The sequence below is a fragment of the Helicoverpa armigera genome, chromosome 21 (genome assembly GCF_030705265.1).
Source record: "Helicoverpa armigera isolate CAAS_96S chromosome 21, ASM3070526v1, whole genome shotgun sequence".
Classification (NCBI taxonomy): Eukaryota; Metazoa; Arthropoda; class Insecta; order Lepidoptera; family Noctuidae; genus Helicoverpa; species Helicoverpa armigera.
This window is the reverse complement of record NC_087140.1, coordinates 4,613,783-4,634,627: the sequence shown is the minus strand read 5'-3', so window position 1 is coordinate 4,634,627 and position 20,845 is coordinate 4,613,783. Positions and strand designations below refer to the sequence as shown.

At 35.3% G+C, this 20,845-nt stretch overlaps 1 protein-coding gene across 6 annotated transcripts in view; it reads left to right on the top strand.

The window, feature by feature from the left end:
• Positions 1–5,535: 5,535 nt before the first annotated feature.
• The window catches only part of LOC110379175 (dedicator of cytokinesis protein 1), a 39,140-nt gene continuing 23,830 nt past the window's right edge, over positions 5,536–20,845 (top strand). For all 6 annotated transcript variants that reach the window (XM_064040258.1, XM_064040254.1, XM_064040257.1 and 3 more), the window contains exons 1-8: positions 5,536–5,712; positions 14,254–14,428; positions 16,596–16,698; positions 18,267–18,412; positions 18,941–19,064; positions 19,327–19,536; positions 20,064–20,158; positions 20,487–20,627. In XM_064040258.1, the coding sequence (XP_063896328.1) occupies positions 5,667–5,712; positions 14,254–14,428; positions 16,596–16,698; positions 18,267–18,412; positions 18,941–19,064; positions 19,327–19,536; positions 20,064–20,158; positions 20,487–20,627 (1,040 nt within the window). In that variant the 5' untranslated portion in view covers positions 5,536–5,666. The remainder of the gene's footprint in view (positions 5,713–14,253; positions 14,429–16,595; positions 16,699–18,266; positions 18,413–18,940; positions 19,065–19,326; positions 19,537–20,063; positions 20,159–20,486; positions 20,628–20,845) is intronic.

The window sequence follows — 20,845 nt, the reverse complement described above, 5'->3', positions numbered from 1 at the left end:
TTTTGTCATTAACTTGATTGGAACCGTGGGTTTATTGAATAATACAGACGAAGATACTCGTAGTTTCTTGATAAATCTGTGTTTGTGACACTTAATTTAGATAATGGAGGAAAGGTGTAACTGGATAACAAACAAGCAGTAAGAGCTGCGGGAATGTCTTTTTTTAGGTAGTACCTAAATTGAATTATCTGTTGTCATGTCCTATCGTATAATACTCTATCATAACTAATCTAAATATGGTAAAACTGATATCTGTACTAATATTATAAAGAGGAAAACTTTGTTTGTTTGGTTGTAAGGGATAAACTTAAAAACTACTGTACCGATTTTAAATATTCCTTCAGCATTAGAAAGCTATATTATCTGCGAGTAACATAGGCTATATTTTATCCCGTTGCGGGCAGTAGCTCCCACGGGACGCGGGTGAAACCGCGGGAAAACGGCTAGTTACTTATAAAATCGGTACCTACACCAGTTCTTTTTCTGCTTCCTAGAGATACAATTTCGAAAACATTAGTCCATATACATTATGTCTAATATTTAACAATATAGGTAAGTTATTGAAATCCGCAGTAAGTAAATACCTCTGCCAAACAGTTAACTTGCAAACGATGCAGCATCAAACCGCTAGACGGTTAACGATAGCTTCCCAAACTCCTTAGAAGTTCTATCTGCAGTAATAGACAAGACTAGATGTGGACCAAAGAAAATGGCGCGGAAATAACACCGCATTGGAGAAGTATGTTCCAAACTTCTTGGAATGGAAGATGGAAGTACGTAATAGAATGTGAATATCTTTATTATTGCTTTGAAAATCTTGGAGATTCCGTCAGGTTTCTGTGGCTGGAATTTTGAAGTGTGGAGCCGTAAAATAAAGTTTCGTGAGGATGTCATAAAAGTTGACAAAGTAGTAACAGACTAGTTTATTTTGCACCAATGCTACAATGTGAGAAGAATAATGATGTATGATGTAAGTGGACTTGCGGATAGGGGTTTAAGATGATGAGCACCCTAAAATTTTTCAAACACGTCTAAATATGAGATTACTTCTCGAGAGAACTACTTTCCGCAACCGGGTAATAATTTACCTATAATATTAGTTACCTAAGATGTCTGAATATTGTAAATATAATAAAAGAAGAAACAACACAAAGATAAAAGAAAGGATTCATATAAAAGATTCAAGATTTGTGTGTAAAAACAGTAAAAATATAGAAGGCTGATATGAACATAAGGATTTGTGTTATTTTTAGTGAATTTCATACGAATGAAGATGTCAGTCGTAATCCCGAAAGGTTATGCCGAGGTAAGGACGGTTCGCTAGGAAATTGGGTTTACTTTCTGAAAACATAACGTAATAATTTTGTAATATTTTAGGGTTAACACGAGCCTAGCGTGTAGACACGGAAGACAGATTGTAGGTACAAACCAAAAATGCTTTTTCATTATGAATGAATAATTGAGACCATTTTACCATGTTAAACGTATGATAAAGCTTAGCTTACATGTTACACAAACCTATAGGTAAAGTACCTAGTTCCGCCCACACTAGACTAGCTCCTACCCGCGATGCTACTCGCGTCGTGAGGGAACTAGTTCCAGTACTCAGTTACAAAAGACTGTCTACTTATAAGCTTTTATTTACCCTCACCACGTTTCATGAAAAACTAATGGAATCTGGCGGGTTTCGATATTTCAATTTTCAATTCAAATTTCAATTTTCAATACCTACTTATTCGTATAATAAAAAGTACCTACCTAAACCTATGCCTAAACGATCAAAACCACGAATAGATCAAGCATTTTTATGTAAATAAGTTGGTGACTATTGAAGTTCGGTTCGTCAAGAGATGTTTATAGCCCAGCTTAGGGTCCTGAATCACAATCAAGACGGAAAGGACTTTCTGCATTTAAATTACAAATGTTCAAGGATGCTTCGCACTACAAAAGTGTGACCCTATTAGGGAGTACGAAGGGACGTCTGTTACACGGTCAATTGGCAATAGGAGAAGGTATTCATGACTTTTTTCCTACACCGAAATCGTGTAGGTAAATCAACTATTGACATAAATGTGCCTACTAAGTAGGTACGTACTAGGGAGTGTTCTAAATTAGAAAGTCTTTCAAACACTATTGCATGTGGAAAGAAAGGACAAGCAAAATATCTAACTAACGCCCGCAGAACCAAGCTAACACGGTTCCATTAAACAAATAACACTAAAACAAACAAACTCAAACAAACCGTTTAAAAACCCTTTATGTACTTTTAAAAAGCGAGTTTAAAACACAATACGGAATGCGTCGCGTTCAGAAATTCAAACATCAAACTGTTTGAGTTGCCGCATGGTAGCCGCGAATTGTATGAAATTCGGCCGACTACAAAACTTTTTATTTTGCCTACGTAGTAAAATTTTGAGCTGCCTGGTTTACCGCGGCTGTGTGTTGGCGTGATATATTTTTATAACGAAAAAGAGAGGTGTTATAAGTTTGTCTATATTATGCAATTCTGTGACACCCAGCTCTTAAATGGATGAACCAATTTGATTTCAGTGTTTCACACACAAGCTGCAATGAAAAAAGCTAGAAAAGTATTTATATTATTTCTATTGTTAAGTTTTCTCAACCCTGAACCCTGAACCATCATTGTGTTTAGTTAAACATGTTTTTAATACAAAGTAACAATTTGTAGCTATCTTTGCCCAAAAGATGAATGTGGAAGAAACCAACTAATTAATTTTGCCCGAAATACAGCCGGAGTGAATATTTTAACAGGTCTTTACTTATCAAAGCAATTAAGGCCTGAAACTGCAGGAACATTAAGCATGTAAGCCGTTTTTAGGGTTCCGTACCCAAAGGTTTAAGCAGCACCCCCTCGGCTTACAAAGACTTCTCTGTCCGCATGTCCGTCTCTTAAAAGGCTGTACCTAGGTAACACAAGTTGATATATTCACAAGTGACGAAAGTATGTATTGTAATTAACATTACCGCGTAAACGAGCTTAAAATAAAATATTTTAGGGGTCACACACAAATTTACTAAACAAATCGATTTATTGGCCGTTTTATAGATACCTAAGTAGGTAATGGTATGAAACCCTTCGTGCCCAAGTCTGACTCGCACTTGGCCGGGTTTTCTTAGAGCTACGATGGGATTCTACACATTTCCAGGACCTAGGTACAATTAGGTACCCACGAAGTACTATTGCTTCAACAATTTCATTAAAATTTGCGGAAAGGAACCGTAGGCGAATTCAGGAAACAAAATCTTCTTGATAAATTAAGGCAGAATCGTAGGGGGAAATGTTCTCACCTTGATTCATTTATTATTTAAATGCATAGTAGCCTTTCGTTTGTTGGCCATTTTGTACTGGAAGATTTGTGATGGCCACTGGCACTCTAAATTGGGCTTCTATTTAGCATTATTATATGTAGAAAATTCTATTTAGATGCACAAACATCTCAAGGGACAGAAAATACGCCAAATAACTTTCCTGTTGAAACTTCTTTACCAGCACACATTTGCAAACATACAAACTGGTTGAATTTAATTAAACTTTTCAACCAACTGTTTGCATTTCTATACAAGATATGCATTTGGGTATTCACCTTGTAAAATACTGCAATCTGCTGCAACGCCTGAACAAATAGCGTTAGCAATGTGTGTTCACGCGACTGAGCGCTAGTACAACTTGTGTTATGGGATATAACTTCGGTGTTATTAGAAAGTTTCTTATTGTTACTGTACTGAAACCAGCTATTTGGCTAAGGATTATCCTGGCTATACGAATGAGAATAAGACTTCATATCTGGCTTTCTAGTTCACACTAACTTGGTGGTTTTAAAAGTACCTAGATTACTTAGCTTCCGCTTCCATTGAAGTATGTAGGTATTAGGTGTTACTTAATTCGCAATAAATATTTCAAATTGTCCAATAAAGTGCTTTTCAATCGTTTTACTACTACATAATACTGCTGTCTGAAATTGAACCTCGATGACAAAACACGAAATGACGGCTAAACTGACTCCCGATCACACTTCATTTAGCCAATGATATTCGAAATAGAGCTCTCTTCCTCCGTCTAATCCCATAGGAGAACAACCTTGATGTTATGTACATAAAATATTAGTATCTCCTTACCATAAAATAATGGTGTTTCATATTTTGCGTATCACTGTTAAAACATGTCATTTTCGCCGCAAAGCAAGGGACTCGAAAGCCCAAAGGTCGCGGTGCAAAGTTAGTAGGATAAAAAATATTATGTATCTAGCGTAATATTTGTACTGTCGGAATCTGTCAGGAAAGGTGGGAATTCTGACTGACAACGAAGAAGGGATCTCATGACGGTTTTTTTATTGCCCAATTTAGAGAGGTACCTACACACATGTAACAACTTGTAATTATAGGGAGGAATACTTAAGAGGTTGCACATAAAGGTACGTTTCGAATGCTACCGACTGCAACTGCCGATCGCACATGCCACGACTGCATTAAATCTGCCACAGCTACCCTTTCGTTTGTATGTATTTATATGAAACCGTTTTGAAAATGAAGCACTTCATAGGTTTCGCACACAGACTCTTGGGGGGTTTTGATCGGCACCTACATAGACAGTCGATACCGACATCAAAACTACACCAAACATTACTGGCACTTTAGATAAAAATTAAACTAGCTAACCGTTGGTCGTGTCGGCAGATTATTTAAAATAGGTTTATCAATAAACGACCACTATCTTTATCTAAACCATCCACATTGTTAACTATCAATCTATCTAAAGTTTTATTTTTATCATAGCGATAACTCGATAAGTTTTTTTGGAGGTTGTTTGTTATCTATGGTAGTATTTTTTGTTCAGTAAAGTTTGTTTGTTAAAATAAGCATAATTCTACCTCTGAGTTAGGGAATGGATAAGCTTAATCTGAGACAGTGTTTACTCAATGCGATAAAATTATTATCCTTCAAGCAACTTTGAAATCCGATTTTTTTATACTGTTCGTCCCCATTTATCCGTTACGAAAAGTATCACATAAAAACATTAAATTTTCCAATCATCACAACTTTATGCCCGTAGCACAATCTGTAACAAAATTGTACTACATGAGATAATTTTTCAAAACAGTTGTTCCAGAGCGCTGGCCAAGAGACTGATGTGAAAAAGCTCTGGTGTGTTTGTATGAATTGCCAGGTATAATATTTACAAATGGGTGGTAAAGAGTGATTTTCAAAAGGAGTAAATAACTTAAATTGGTAAAGTACTCACTAAGAAGCTTACTTTAATAGTTAATCAGTTAGTTTAAATGTACCCCACATTTAAACTAAGTAACCACTTACGTTTAAAGGGTTTTAAATGTTCAACGTTTTCATTCATTATCTCAATTCTTGCTATCCTTACTGATATTTTGGCATCGATATATATGTATTTTTGGCATGGGGAGCTTTAATAATGTCAATAAAAAAATAAGAAATAATGTACACATGTTTTACCAAAAGCTACCAACTACAACTCCATTTTGTCCACACAGTTGGTTCTGGCTTATGCGCAATGGCAACACTGCTCACGCTGTCACAATTTGTCAAATTGGTTTGATAAAAAACTAAAAATGACGAGCTACAGAATTTACGTGCAGTGAAAAAAATAATATAAAATTAATTGTGTGTTTATCACAATGACTGTTTGGCGTAAACTCGAAGATGGAGAAGTGTACGCCGTTGGTAAGTGTTTGTTTTTAATTCCCGCTTTTTTATGTGAATTGATGCATTGGTGTCGAAGAGTGGTCTCCTATTTTACCACCCGCAGAGAAGTGATAAATATAAACATTGTATCAGAATGTACTGAATGCTGCCTGTAGCTGTACTAACGGTTATCCTGTTATGAATCCTCAATTTGTTAGAATTGGTTCGAGTAAATGTCATTTTCACTAGTCTGTTGTCACTGGCCACTCCCAAAGTCGTGATTAAATAAGTCCAATGCTAACTTATGCATGCTTTATGGCACTCGAGAGAACAGTGTTATGTTATAATATCGATCCTTCTTTAAACAAATAATGTCGCTATTGTTATGAGCAAGTTAACTCTTAGATAATGTGCAGTTGGCAAATTCTTTTTATTTATAAGTTTTATCATGTTTTCCTTATATCATTGGAGATAAGTATGTTACTTGGCATTGAAATCAGTTGATTTGAATGTACTAAAGTTATAGTATGTAAACAGATCATCAATACTGTTGTTTGTTACTGTACCAAATGTAGTAAACAGCTATTGTTTTGTTAAATAAAAATAACAACAGAGATAATACTATGCTAGTTTTCTATGAAGGATAAGGCAGAAAGGTGGCATGTTTTTGTCACTATAAAGAGTTGCATCTTCACATACTTATTTAAGGATTTTACAAACCAGTCTGCTAAGTTTCATTTAAATCAGATAAATATGTGTTGGTTAGTAGTTCATACAAGAACCATGTTTTAGCAGCCATTTCATTATAATAGTATATTGAAACAGTGTATGGCTTATAGGACGCATGCTCGAGGAGGCTTATTTTCAACTGTAAAATGACGTTAAGCTTTGCTGATGTTGATATAATTGAAAAAAGACATCAGTGTAATATGTGAAAATATGTGATGTCGGTTGTCGCTTACTTAGTAAGGTCACTAACATGTTGTGTCAATTTTGCCTCATAAATCTGCAGAACTAAAAATAAGGAAATACAATAGGGAAAAAGTTCATAACAAAACAATAATGATAATGTTGAATTCATCTTCTCTATAATATAGTGTAGTAATAAACTAAATATTAATTACTACTGTAGTAACTATATCTTACCTTATCAATTTTACTCGCAAAATAACTAAATAAACTGCCATAGATACAGTTTCCGTTAGTTAAACGACATCACTGAAGCATGTCTATAAACTATTATAAAGTTTCCTCTCAGTTGTTTTGGTAGTTTAACATCTTCAGGAGAGATTTTTTTCGGGTGGTTGCGCCCATGTCCTAAGGGAACTTCTTCATCAAATTAATAAAAAGTAGCCTGTATGTTATTCTGATGGATGTACGTGGGCTGTTCATGACAGGCATGGTTGACGTTGATTGGGGGGGGGGAGGCCTTTGTTCAGCAGTGGACGGCAATTGACTGGTTACTCTTACTGCCAAGTTTCATCTAAATCCATTTAGTATCTGCATGGTATGGAAGTATTACAGATAACTCAAATATAATTGACAGAATAGCTGAACGTGTTTGCAAACCATCATTAATGTTTTTGTCATGTCAATGTTTTTATACCAAACAATCTTGTATTTACAAATGATTATATGTGAGTATCAAGGCAATTGTTAGGTTATTATAGTGACAATTAGCTCTGTAGACAAATCTACTGAGATATTTGTTGACAAAGAACTATAATATTGGGAATTCCCTAATGTTGTACCTGTTACTCCTAAAATGTGTGTCTGCATACTACAAAATGTGTTCAAGCTTTTTATTGGCTTAACAAGTTAAGTTATTCGATCCATATTTGGAATATAGGACTATAGCGTGTATTTGGAATCGAGGAATTAAGGAGATTTCGTTCTATTTACCTCTCAGTAACTTCATGGAATCCGTTACCACGTTTACGTTTCACGAAGTGACAGTTAAAGTTAAAAAAAGAGATAAATATAGTACCCTAGTTTTTATTCATGATAGCTCAACTTTGACCACAACATATTTAATGTTACAAAAAAAGAAAAAAATCATGGAAAACAGCTCATTCTGATTTCATCTACAATTTGAATGTTCGGTTGATTATTCGGGAGCTGACATCTTTATGAGCAGACAAACCAACAATATCAATAAACAAACAAAAGACCCAGAAACCCAAATGGGTAACTGGAACAAGCGAGGGCAAGTCTTCACTGACCTATCACTTGCAATTAACACAATATCAATAGAGATAGTTGCCGCTAATCTTCACATTCAATTGTCACAGTTTTGTCTTGATAGCGCGGGTCAGGCAGTACAATTTAAATCTATTTCTGGACCGTAAGGAACAAGGAACCATGTTATTTGTGGCCTATCATAGATCGTGATTAACGGTCATTCCGTCTCTGTATGAGAAGATATGTATTTGGATTGGGTTGAAATCGCCTGCAATTTTATTTGCGATCGACGTAGCTTTCTGACCTTTTCTGTAAGTAGGTGGAGGTAGGAGGCAAGAAGTAGAGGTAGACAGACGAACCATCTGATGATAGGTGTCTCACAAATATGTAGCAATCTTGTCTGCCCTATCACGTTTGAGGGAAGCAATCCATCGTTTGGGCCGTACGCTTTCTCTACTACATCTATCCATGTTTATGCTCATTCCCAGACCGATTATTATTTGTTTATTTCATATCCAAGGAATGTTTGTTATCAATCATTGAAGGTTCTAATTGATCTACTCGAAGTCGAGTGCGAAACACTTCGAGATATCAATGGTTTACTTGTTGATTTGCTTCCTCAAATTCTATGCTAGGGTCATTTCGCCTGTTGGCGACCATTTAGTGCAGTTGGCAAGTTTGACGGCGATAATAAAAATGCTCCAGCACTCATTTCCATGTCAAATTTGTGTAATGTATTCCTTATATACTCTATTTTAAGATTAACTTTCAGTTGTATTAGAAATATCTTACGTTTTCTATTTAAATCGATAAACCTCAAAATTAGGCGTTTTACCCAGTTTGCGTCCACAAAATCCAATTCGCGTCCACCCATGGTCCAGTTCGCGTCCAGTAGCTTAGAAAAGGAATATAGGGGTGATTTTTTTAAGAATTAATAAAGAAAGATTGTATTAGATCAATTTCTTTATTTAACAATAAACTTAATTATTAAAAGTCAACATTATCATCATTTAAAATTCACTTTAAAAAATAAAAATAATTCTTCTCAACATTGGTTTAAGTAACTTAAAATAAGATTAAACAGTAATTTTTTTTATTAAGATATATACGTGGTTATAATTAAATTATAATTATAATTTAAATATTTAATTATAATTTAATTATAACCACGTATATATATATATATATATATATATCTTAATAAAAAATAGAAAAATTATAATTTAATTAGAACCACGTATATATCTTCATAAAAAAAATATAATTTAATTATAACCACGTATATATCTTAATAAAAAAAATGTACTGTTTAATCTTAATATATTAAGTAATTTCATTTAAGATAAGTTCTTCGGATACAGGAAAAAAGAAGGAAAAGACAACATACACAGAAGAAGACTTAAAGAAAGCATTAAATGATATTCGAGAGAAGAATAAATCGATAAAAAAAATATTCAAAGAATATGCCTTGTCTGATAACTCAACAATTCTTTTAGTTGTATGTTTAGACAAAATTGTTATATTGTTTTGTTAATTTAATATGGCCAAAAACTTACTATAATCAACGCGGGTCTTTCCCTGTGATTTTAGGGTAAAATTAACAGAACTGATTACTGTTTATTTTTCAAGTTGCAAAATTAATTGCCTAATTTTAAGTTACTTAAACCAATGTTGAGAAAAATTATTTTTATTTTTTTAAAGTGAATTTTAAATGATGATAATGTTGATTTTTAATTCAAATAACAAAAAAAAATAAAAAATTTACTGTTTAATCTTAATATATTAAACAGTACCCATGTTTTAATTATTTTTTATAAGCAAGTATTTAACGAAAACAGTGGACGCAATTTGGTTTATTAGTATAGAGGATAGTTTTAGTTCGCGTCCATTGTGGACGCAAAGTGGAAGTTTTGTAAAATTCGATGTAGTAATTCGCGTCCACCTTATTTTATTCGTTAAATATAAAAAACATTACCAAATTCATAAAAAACATTATACCTTTATTCATCATTAAACTGTAGAAATAGCTATCTATCCTAAAATTCACATAAAATAATATAAAACTTACCATCAAACACGCCGCTGCACACTAATTTTTATCTAAAATTCAACGTGTTTGCGCTTTCTTGTTGAAGAGCCTAGACTAATTATTTTTTCTAAAAGGATTGGTTGGACGCACAGAACTTTTGTCTATCTGTGCGTGCTTCTTATACATTAACGTATTAGCGGTAATGATCTTTCGTTTGATTGGTGTGTTAATTATCTTGTTTTCGAAGTTTTTTTAAAGGAGATCGGCAAAATGGACGCGAACTGGGCGATGGTCGCGAACAGGCGAAATGACCCTATTTCATTTTAGCTTTGGAGTGGCTCTTATCTAGTGGAATTTTATGACATTACTTACAAAGCGTAGGAACTCATAAATTAATTTCTATCAGTATGTTTCCTGAAATGACCAAATTTCGTTTTTTAGCAGTTAAAACGATTTGCCAGACGTCCATGAAGGTCTATTATTATATCGAGGCGGTACTATGAGCATCTCAGTCATATAGCTCAGATATCGCATATTACCGCCCACAGAGGTTTTAGCACGCAAAATCCGCGACACATTTCGCGGCAGTGCGTGCCAGACCGCCAGATGTACTCAATTAACGACTCGACTTTTATCAGTTTTAACAAATGATATTTTACAGACCTTTTTCGTTAGGCATTTAGATCTTCTTATTGTTTTATTTGCGGATCCCATTTGTTGAATGAAGTCGCCTCAACTTGTTTACAACGTCATTAATCCGTTTTTGTCATCGACCGAAGTGGTTAGTTGTTGGGATCAAAGTGAAATTAGATTTAGAACATTAAGTTGATTGACTTCTTCTACATTATGATCGTCAATTTTTTGAATAAAAAAAGTTAACTTTCATGTAACAGTAGACGACCGTTCCATATCAAGATTTCGCATATTATTAAATGCTAATCAGAAAATCCAAGCTAATAGATGCCTACGCGCAAGCAGTACATATTCGCACAGGTCCCTACATGCCAATCCACGCATTCAGTCCCCTTCCGTCACCTGAGGAAGTCCAATTATGTCTGTCAAAACATCACTGCCAATAAAGTCATCCAATCAGCAATTCAGCGTAATAAAAATGATTCAATTGATTTACGTGATCACTCTTTGCCTTCAAGTGAACCACAGATGTTTCTGTTTAACATTTGGGATGCCACTTGCAATTTTTTTTGGACTGATGATGACACATTTTCTGATGTGCTCGCAAAAACTTGCCGTTACTTTTGGGCGAATGTGACGCTAAAAATATAAATCCGGTTTGTTGTTACATTAGCGCAAATAACTGCATCAAATCGATTGACTTAAGAGACGGTTGATAAAAAATCTGGGCCATTACAACCTTTTGGTTTGTCGGTTTTTGTGCAAAGCAACTGTTATTTCACATAGTATAACGATTTAGATCTAAACCTGTCTATGATTTCAACTTTTCAATGACAAATTATTTGTGCATTCTAAATAAGGCGATGTTATTATGACATTTGGTATGAGATCACCAATTTATGTAATGGAATCCACTCATTCATACGTCTACATCTCAATGCACCACTATCTATTAAATCCGAGCCATAAACGAAATAATAATTTACCCCGAACAATGTATCTAATGACCCATAAAACGGCTTCTATAGCACTTGTGCCATTAGTCCTCTCATCCGAAAACGAGCGGAGCCAGGTGGGGCTCTAGTATAGCACCAATATCTCATTACGACAAGTATCGGTGACATGTGCAGAGATCTGATGTCTGATAGATTTATAAGTCTCTTAGACGCGCCGTTTTACAGACGACGTCGTAAAATTGATGGATTCAGGGTACCCTGGATAAGTGGCTCAATAGAGATTTAGTGTTTTTGCCTTGAAAGATCTTAGCTAAGGAATTTTTAAGTCGTGAAATCTTCAGGTTTTAATACAATATTGAACGAAGATGAAGTGGCATCAGTTGCTTGTTAAATTCTTTATAGCTTCTGGCGTTTAGAAAGTACTCATTACTTTTCCAGAGTATCGTTTGATGTTTTATTTACATTCTTAAATTGAGCCGTCATCAATTCAAATACTTAAAGCAAAACTCTATTCATTGAAAATTATGGGCTACCGCTATGACAATAGAGTCTTTATACAATTTAACAAATCAGTTCCGATTGTTGGTAGATAATAAGTTTTGTTTGATAGATTTGTCAATAATTGAAATATTTCATCTAGCGATAGGATATTATTTATAACATTTATTGTATCTTTTTAACCTGAACCGCCAATGGTATTATGAGAGATGTTTCTTTTAAATAAAGTAAGTCTGGTTTTGTCATTGTGTATTGTGTAAGTTGAAATGAAATGTTAAAAACCTGATTGCATTATGAACCCAAACAAATTGGAAAAACTGCAGGAGGGTTTACGCTTAAGCGATCTGAATCTTCATTTAGTTGAATAGATCTCAATTTTTACCGCTATTCTTCAAGTCATTCCTCAATGTTCCATAAAGCGTTTATTTAAAATATTGCACCTGCAAATGATCAATGAACAGTATCTATCCCGTCTAACCATTACTAGATCTAAGCCCCTCGCATCAGCATTCACAACGCGCTCAAGTTGCGTTCGAACGCGATTTTGGTGCGCCCGCGTTGTATCGTCTTACGTGACTCACCAATACACCCTATTGTCCCGGATTAATTGTTTGTGTAAGTACACGAATGTTAAACATTAACTTTCCTTCATATCATATTTATACTCCGTATTTGCACTCGTTTCTCAGCACAGGATGTGAGCTGTTAGCCGTTTGAGGCTATAGTTGATCTTGATGTCAGTTTTTAATGAATTTGCAACGGCCTGTTAAGGACTTGGTATTTTTAAGATTACCGCTTTAGTCATTGAACGTTTTTAATTGGTGTCGCCAAAGTAGTGCGTATTTAATGCAACAGGATGATTACTTTATGGCATGACATTTTTTCTCACGGGAAATTGGTTATGTGAGTCCATGAAGGTTGCCGAATTGGCTTAGCTCCCACGACAATTTAGCGTGTGTTCCTGAAGGTTGTGACGATTCCCGTGAGAACTGACGTGGGGTCAAATCAGTAATATTTTCGCTCGCGACTGTATGCATTCTTTATATTGATGACTTCGCATTGTTTTGCCAAAACTAGAAAGCATTGCAGTCATGCTCCATGATTGTTGTAACAGGATACGTTAACCTTAAAGGTTTCGCTTATTATGTCATAGTATTTGTCGAGTCATTAGCATCTGTTTTGTGGGTAACGGTCTGCAAGCATTTCAGTGTTTGAATTTCGCGTTGTGTTTACGTAATTTTTTATAGCGGATTAGCGACAGATTTGGTATTGCCATAATTTATTGACAGCAGTTGCTGCTAAATTGGGAGTATCTATATTGTGTTCAGTTGCAAATTAAGTTGGATATTCTGGATAATAACTTTAATATATTGTCACATAAAGCTACATCGTATAAATAAACCTTATATGTATGGCTGACTGAGCTGGCTCATTGCCAAGAATGAAGGTGGAAAAAATACGTTTAAATGCATATTGTATCTCTTTTCCATATGAGGCAAACCTAAGGATCTACAATTACAAGTTCACGCGTACTTAGTATGTACCTACTTATCTATCTAAGTTCGCATTTATAAACTGAGGAAACCACACAGGATAATCCGTATAAACATTAATTGCTTAAGGTCGTGGAACTAATATTGAACCAATGTAAATAGGTGCAATATTGTTCTAATCCCTATTTAGTTTGTTTTTAATAGTTGTAGGTGTATTTAAAAATGTGGGAGTATTTCAGGCTGTGGGCATATTTAGGTACTTTCTTAGGACAGTTGCGGTAAAAAGCTTCGATAATATTATGTAGTATTTTAGAAAGAAATAAGAACAGCTGGCATCTATGACCTATCAATTCTATTACTCATCGACTGCGACATGGATTTCTCAATTAGCTTTAATTGAAGACTTAAGAACTCATTTTGTACTACATTTCTTTGACTTGCTTCTCTAGGAAGTATAGCGTTGCTTAATACAGTGGATATTATTTGACCTAGTGCTGATTGACTCATTCTAAAAATTTTATGGTCTCGTTAGGGCTTTGGGAGTAGCTAACAAAAAACACTGTTGAGGCCCAGATTTCGATAAAGTTCGCATTTTGGCGTTTCTATTTGTAGTTTAAAAATTTGCTCCGCTTTGCTTAGAATCTGAGCTTTCAAAACTGTCTTAAGCAAGTTCTCTCAAATGAATCGTTTGCCCGATTAAGGCAAGACCAGCAATCAAGCATTTTGACTTCATTATGATCTTCTAAAAGCTTACCTCAACCAATGCTTATTTATTTCTCTTCTTCCACAGCCATTTACAACTATACGGCCAAACCCGGCTCCTTGCATCTATCATTCGACGTCGGAGAACTCTTGCACATCGAGAGGGAGACTGATCACTGGTATTGGGGCAAAATACTCAAGAAGGACGAAAGCGGAGCCTTTCCTAAGAGCTATGTGCAGATAAGGGACTGTGTGGTTGATAGGTAAGAACTTGGAAGAATAATAATGTTTATTTGCAGAGATACGGTATTACAGGGGTTTAGGTGCATTTTTAGTACAGTATATCTCACCATTCTATCAGTATGCAAAATGCTTGAAGGAAATCTGTGTAAATTAAAAGGGATATGAAAGTGATACATGCGTAGGATGAAATGAAACTTTCCAAAAGGACAAGGATTTGTTTATAAAATGTTGAGTCCAAGCTCTCAACCTACTCCTCTCAGGTTTTACGTTAGTGAATGCAAAGTTTTAAGTATGATAACTTTAGGGCAGTATAGCACGAGCACATTGAAACTATGTTAGTGCAGGATTCATATTTTTACCCCTTTAGATAAAGTCAGAAACAATGTATGGCGTTCCAAAACACCATACCCGTATGTTGTATGATTTTCACCCGCATCATTAAAACAAAACACGAGAAGAGATTACAACATATTAAATTGCATACAATCAATACAACATAGTAGCAAATGACTACTAACTGATAATATTTCAATTAAAAGGCAGCGGTTTTACGCACACAGACAAACCTAACTCACTCACACTTCCTCAGGAACGTTCACACAATGTGTAGTAGTGATTCATTCGGCAATGGGCAACGATTATCAATCACGGGCACTGACCCCGTCAATTAGTAGTATTTTTTATGTTAATTGTAGACTAGGAATGTGTAGTTTCTATGGGGTTTTTCTACGTTGTGCCAAAGAGAATTTTAGGGCATATGGTTTTCAATTTGATTCATGAATCACTTTCTTAGGTGACTCGTGTAGACTGATTGTCTGGTTGTATGACTCAGGAAAAAGAATGACGCGCATAGTACCTACTAAGTTTAAATGTATTTTCAAATCAAACTGAGAAATACTCAGTACGCCTTAGCTGGCCCAGGAAACTCGTATCTTTCGTAGTTGTTTCTTCGGACATTTCATCAAAATTGTTTTAAAATCACGCTGAAATCAGGGTACAGGATATTTTTATCAATATAATTACAGTACTTTCCTCAACAGCGAATTACGAAAATTTGCTTTGATAACATTCACCGTAATTTGTCCTTTTTCAAATGTTAAGTACTTGTTCTATAAGTAGTACAAAGGCCTGTTCTCATAGAGTAGGAAGGGACATAATATTGACAAGCTTGTTGATTGCAAAAGAGGAAATACTGACTGTAAATGTATGACAAAATATAATTACATACAAAGGCAATTAAGTATTTATTTAAACGAAGGGCTAACCCCATAGAATAGAACTATTAATAAGTCGGGAATTTATGTTATTATGTGGGCGGTGTTTATTGCGTCATTAAGTTGAAAATTCCCCTCGTATTCGATTGATCAATGTCCCTATTATTATATGTAAAATAAATGCAGTTAATATAACTTATTGTATGTGCTCTCGAAATCCATGGGGAATTTTTGTCATTAATAAAGACAGTTTTAGTTCAAATTTAATATGATATCTAATCTTTATCGTCCAGAGTAGCTGTTTAAAGAAAACTACAGTTTTAATGCGTTGTACGTTCAGAACGTTATTAAAAAGTCCAGGTTTTATCATAATTTTCGTCATTCAAAATAATAACGTATGCTTAGGTTTAATAATAAATAATAACTGGAAGCAATATTGATCTGTCATCATTACTTTTTCGTTTCCAAAATTCCGGAAGTCTATAGTCTATAGTCCCCTGAGCATAGCAGAGACTGAAAACAATCATGTATCAATGAAGTTATAATACATGATTTTACTATTCGCGATGTTGTTTTGTTTCCATCTCAACTTCAATAACCGGGGAAAGCCAATTATTGTTTTGTTTAATATCCTAACTTCTGGAACTTTCCTTGTTTAATACATTTTAGGTATCGAGTCAACATTTGTATTGTAACAAAGTTTAATTGTGTTGTTACTGCTTACATACCTATAACATTTTTGTTGGTAGATTGGAATGTAGGTTGATGAAAGGCTTTTAGGCCTACTCTTTTCTGTCTACACAGAACCTTGCAACGATTAATTTTGCTTATGCTTAAGATGTTTGGTGTTTTATGAGGCTCATGTCAAAACATACCTGAGTAAATTGTTTTTTTTCCTGAGGCACCGATCGTAAGACATTTTCAATCCACCAAACCCAAAACACCCTAAAATGTTCGTATTCTATTTTGACAGATGCGGCGGTACGGTGGTCGCCTCAGCTGGCGGCAAAGGCGTGGTTCACGATATAGCTGTGACTCTCCGAGAATGGTTGCAGCATTGCAAGGAACTTTACGTCGTAAGTAAATGCACTAGAATTTCATGGTGAAAAGAGTTTATAATTCTTACAAGATTGTCATGAGGCCAGTCCTTGAATTAGGTTAGAACTTATGAACGGCGAGCAATGGGTCCGGGTCTTTGAAGTCGAGAAGACATGAGATGTTTTTTGAACATCCAATAGAATCGACAATTAAATGTAGAATCCTGAATTGGTGTAGGTTTCCGTACTTACGAGACCGATTTACGATCCATTTTTTTTGTTGGACTTTTGTAGATACACTTAATTTTCAATAACAAGGAATAATGGCAAAATAATTACAAACACTCATGTTTATATAATGAAACGGTAAATAAGGACATCAGAATCACGCAGTCACATGTGCGTAAAAGTGTACACATTCACATCATTGTATAATTGTTCGGCCAGTAATGCTTGAATATTTATGTACTTATGCCTGTGGTGTAAATAAATTATTGGTACATGACGTGTCGATAAAGAGGTATGCAGGTGCATATTGTGACACTTTTCTATGATCCGTTGGATGCCCTAATTGCTATTTGAATGAAAATCTCTACTAATATTATGATGCTACGTTCACACGCGCGCCGTCGTTTCAGTCAGTGCAAGAATGGCGAGCAGCGAGGATCTCGGTGTTGTTGCTGTCACAGCCTTTGGCTTAACTTATTCTTATTGGAAAAATAATCAAAATGATGAACGACGTTAACCATTCCGCCATGTTGTAATCTCCGATCGTAGCGACTTTCTTAGAACGTTTAATCGTCACGAAAGCGCAGGAGAGACTGACTGCCCGCGCGCGTGTAAACAGTCGCCGGGCGCCCGCACATTCATCCTTTGAACTTTGCCAAAAAACCGACACTCGACCGATTCGCGGCATTCACGGGCACGGGCGCGTTCACGGGCTCGGGCGTACCGTTTACACGCTCGTGAACGTGACTGTGCCCGTTGAATGTCGATTTGAACGCGCGGGTGTGAACGTACCATAAAGCTTAAAAATTATGTTTGTTTGTTCGCTAACATGCTGCTCCCAGGCATTGCTAGAATAATTTAATACATTTTCAAGAAAGCCCATACTTACAGACTGCTTATTATCCAGATGCGTGGAGTAGTTCCCAGGTGGAACTGTTGGCGGAAGCTAGTGTCTATACACAACTATAGGATGTTTAACATTAGCTTTATTTACATTGGACCTGAGCTATTTTTTTAACAAAACATAGACCGTCTTACCACAAAAACTTTTTAACGTCAGTTTAAGACTTGTCTAAAAAAATGTCAAATTATGACGTTGACATATGGTTCATTTTGGAGCCACATTTTTTTTAGACAAGTGTAAAACAGTGTTTAAAGTTTTTGTAGTAAGGCCATAAATATTTACTAAGATATAACGCAAAAAAGATTGAGAGTGGGGGCTTGTGACGTCAAGTCTATGTAACAAAATTCAATCGTGTTGTATCTTCATTGTCATTTGAAAGATTAGAAAAAATACGTGTCCCTTATTTTAGGGTTATCTAAAACTACTTACTTTTTTCAGTCGCCATGCCTATTGTTCATGTTTTTTTTTTCAACAGAATAACGATGAGCGTCTCAAGTTCATGGAGGTGAGCATGCGAGCTCTCCTCCAGCTGCGAGCTCAAGCGGCGTCGGGAGCGTTACCTCAAGACCAGCTGCGCAGAGTTGCTAGGACTGCTGTCTTCACCATCGATAAGGGGAACAGGTATTTAAACAACTTGTTAATTTTGGTAGTAGAATAAGAAATTATCGAAATCCTGAAACTGTTAATATAGAATTGTCTGTTACAATTCATTATAAGTACAATTCATTATAAGTTCTATAGGAAATTTCTAAGAAGAGATAAGTAGCCTGTTGCACAGATGGTAGCAAAATCTATCATCTGTAATATATATAAGAAACGTCAATTCAATTCAATTCAATTCAATTCAATGTATTTATTTGTGAGCATAGGTATACAGAAAGGTCTTAAAATTAAACATGTCAGAGCTCTATGTTCTACCAAATGGAATTGGTGTACAAATAATTTTAATCCTATTGAGTTTAAACATTATAAAATCATAGTGTTTCTATTTTATCATTTAGAAATATTTCAACTGAGTAATACGTGATACGTGAGTAAACGTGGGTTGAATTAAAGTGTTTCGCAATATTTTGCGGAGATAACCTGTCTCTGCCTAATCCTATAAAAATACACAGAACATTATTTTTTGATATATAATTTTGTTTCCAGAGCTTTAGGCATGGAGCTAGCAGTGAGAACAGCAAACGGTCAACTCGTTGATCCGCTAAAAGTTTCCACATACAAACTGAATGCACTTCACGACGATGCTAATACTCGTATTGAGAAGAATATGGTAAGTTTCTTTAAGATTCTGTGGTACACCCTAATGAGTAATACAATAAGAAGTTTGAACATACTGATTAACTCAGAAATTGTCAAAAGTTCTGAGATGACAAAAGTTTGGGCGATAACTATACCTAGGTGTATCATTCTCACGTTTACGGAGAAGTCAACATTTTTGACCAAACTCAACAAATGGTCAAATACGCCTTGTTATTATTAATTTACCAGCCTGGTAATGCATTCTCCATTACAACAAAACTGTATATTTTCAGGAAACAACACCAGTAACGCCCCCTCCGGCCGCCCCACCAGTAGCCCGAACGTACACGATCGCAGTTCGGGTACACAACTTCGTGTGTCGTATGACGGAGCCGGCGGAACTAGCTCTGGCTCTATACGACGTTTCCGGCGCTAAACTCACTGAACATCTGCTGCTGAGGTGGCCTACCAACCATATGAGTCCGGCTTTAGTTGTCTTCACCGTAAGTATTAGCTATATTTACAGTATTCATTTAAAAAAAGTTTTTTTTGGTGTAACCTGTATCTAGCAATCCTTTTCCCCCTATTTTGGGGCTGTTGCTGACACAGCTGCAATTTAAGTTCGACTATAAGAGTCGAACCGTCGTGTGTAAATAATGCAATTAGTGCTTATCTGACCTCTACTTGGTTAGTCCACATACTATAAACTGTTGTGTTTACTGTGAGTATACCTTTTTACCCGTTTTGGGTCAGTCTATCTGGCTAAGTACCAATGTTTAACATGGGGGGACTGCCTGTCTATGTCTGCCAAGCCTTTTTCAATGTTGGGGTCGAGATCTAGTTATGCATAATGCAGCTGGGTACAAGTATTTTACATGGAGCATCAAATTGTCTGACCTCCTCAACCCAGTTATTTAGACAACTCGATACCACTTCGTAAGACGGATCGTCAGACTTTCTGGCTTCTGACTACCCGTAATGTTTCATTTACTGTAATGAAAGTAGTAATTGGACCTCATCGTTGTTTCAGGATTTTGGAGGTGACATTATGAAGAGCGAGAAAATATATTTGGTGGCAAATATTGTTCGGATAGGATCTATGGATGCCCAGAATATAGATCATAGGTAAGTAATTTAACAAACTGTAATGTGTTTTAATATTCACTACTATTTTATGTAAATGATAATTATATGGATGAACATAAAATAAATCATACCATGGAATTCCAATCTGCATTGTTTTATGAATCCCGTTTTTTACATGGCCATTTCGTGTAAATAACTAAACATACTTGGGTATTCTTCTATCATATCAGGAAATATATAGATTATATTTCCTATATATAGATTTTAAGGTAATATTCATAAATCACTGTTCAATTTATCATTTTCTCTTTTTTAATTCTTTTAAAAATATTTTTGCCAGTGTACAAAATGACGTTATTCCTCTCAGACGCAGTTCCGTGGCCCAAACGCCTCCGATCTCATCGTCGGGTCGGATAATGCGGCGTCCCTTTGGCGTCGCCTGCGCAGATATCAAGAGATTCGTCACCGTTGATGCTTCTGATAAACATATACAAGTGCCTTTTTATGCGTGAGTATTGCATTAAAATTTTAAAGTTTTGTACTTAAAGTACAAAAAATGAAATGTATTTTTTGTCAAGAGTGGAAAGAATGTATAACGCTGTGGAATTTACAATTTATTTAATAAAATTATCTAACTCTTTTTCTTTTTTTAATTGTATTGAGAGTCTTATTTTGTAATAAATTAAACGACTGCATTTAACTAGTAATATGTGAGTTTTATTTATG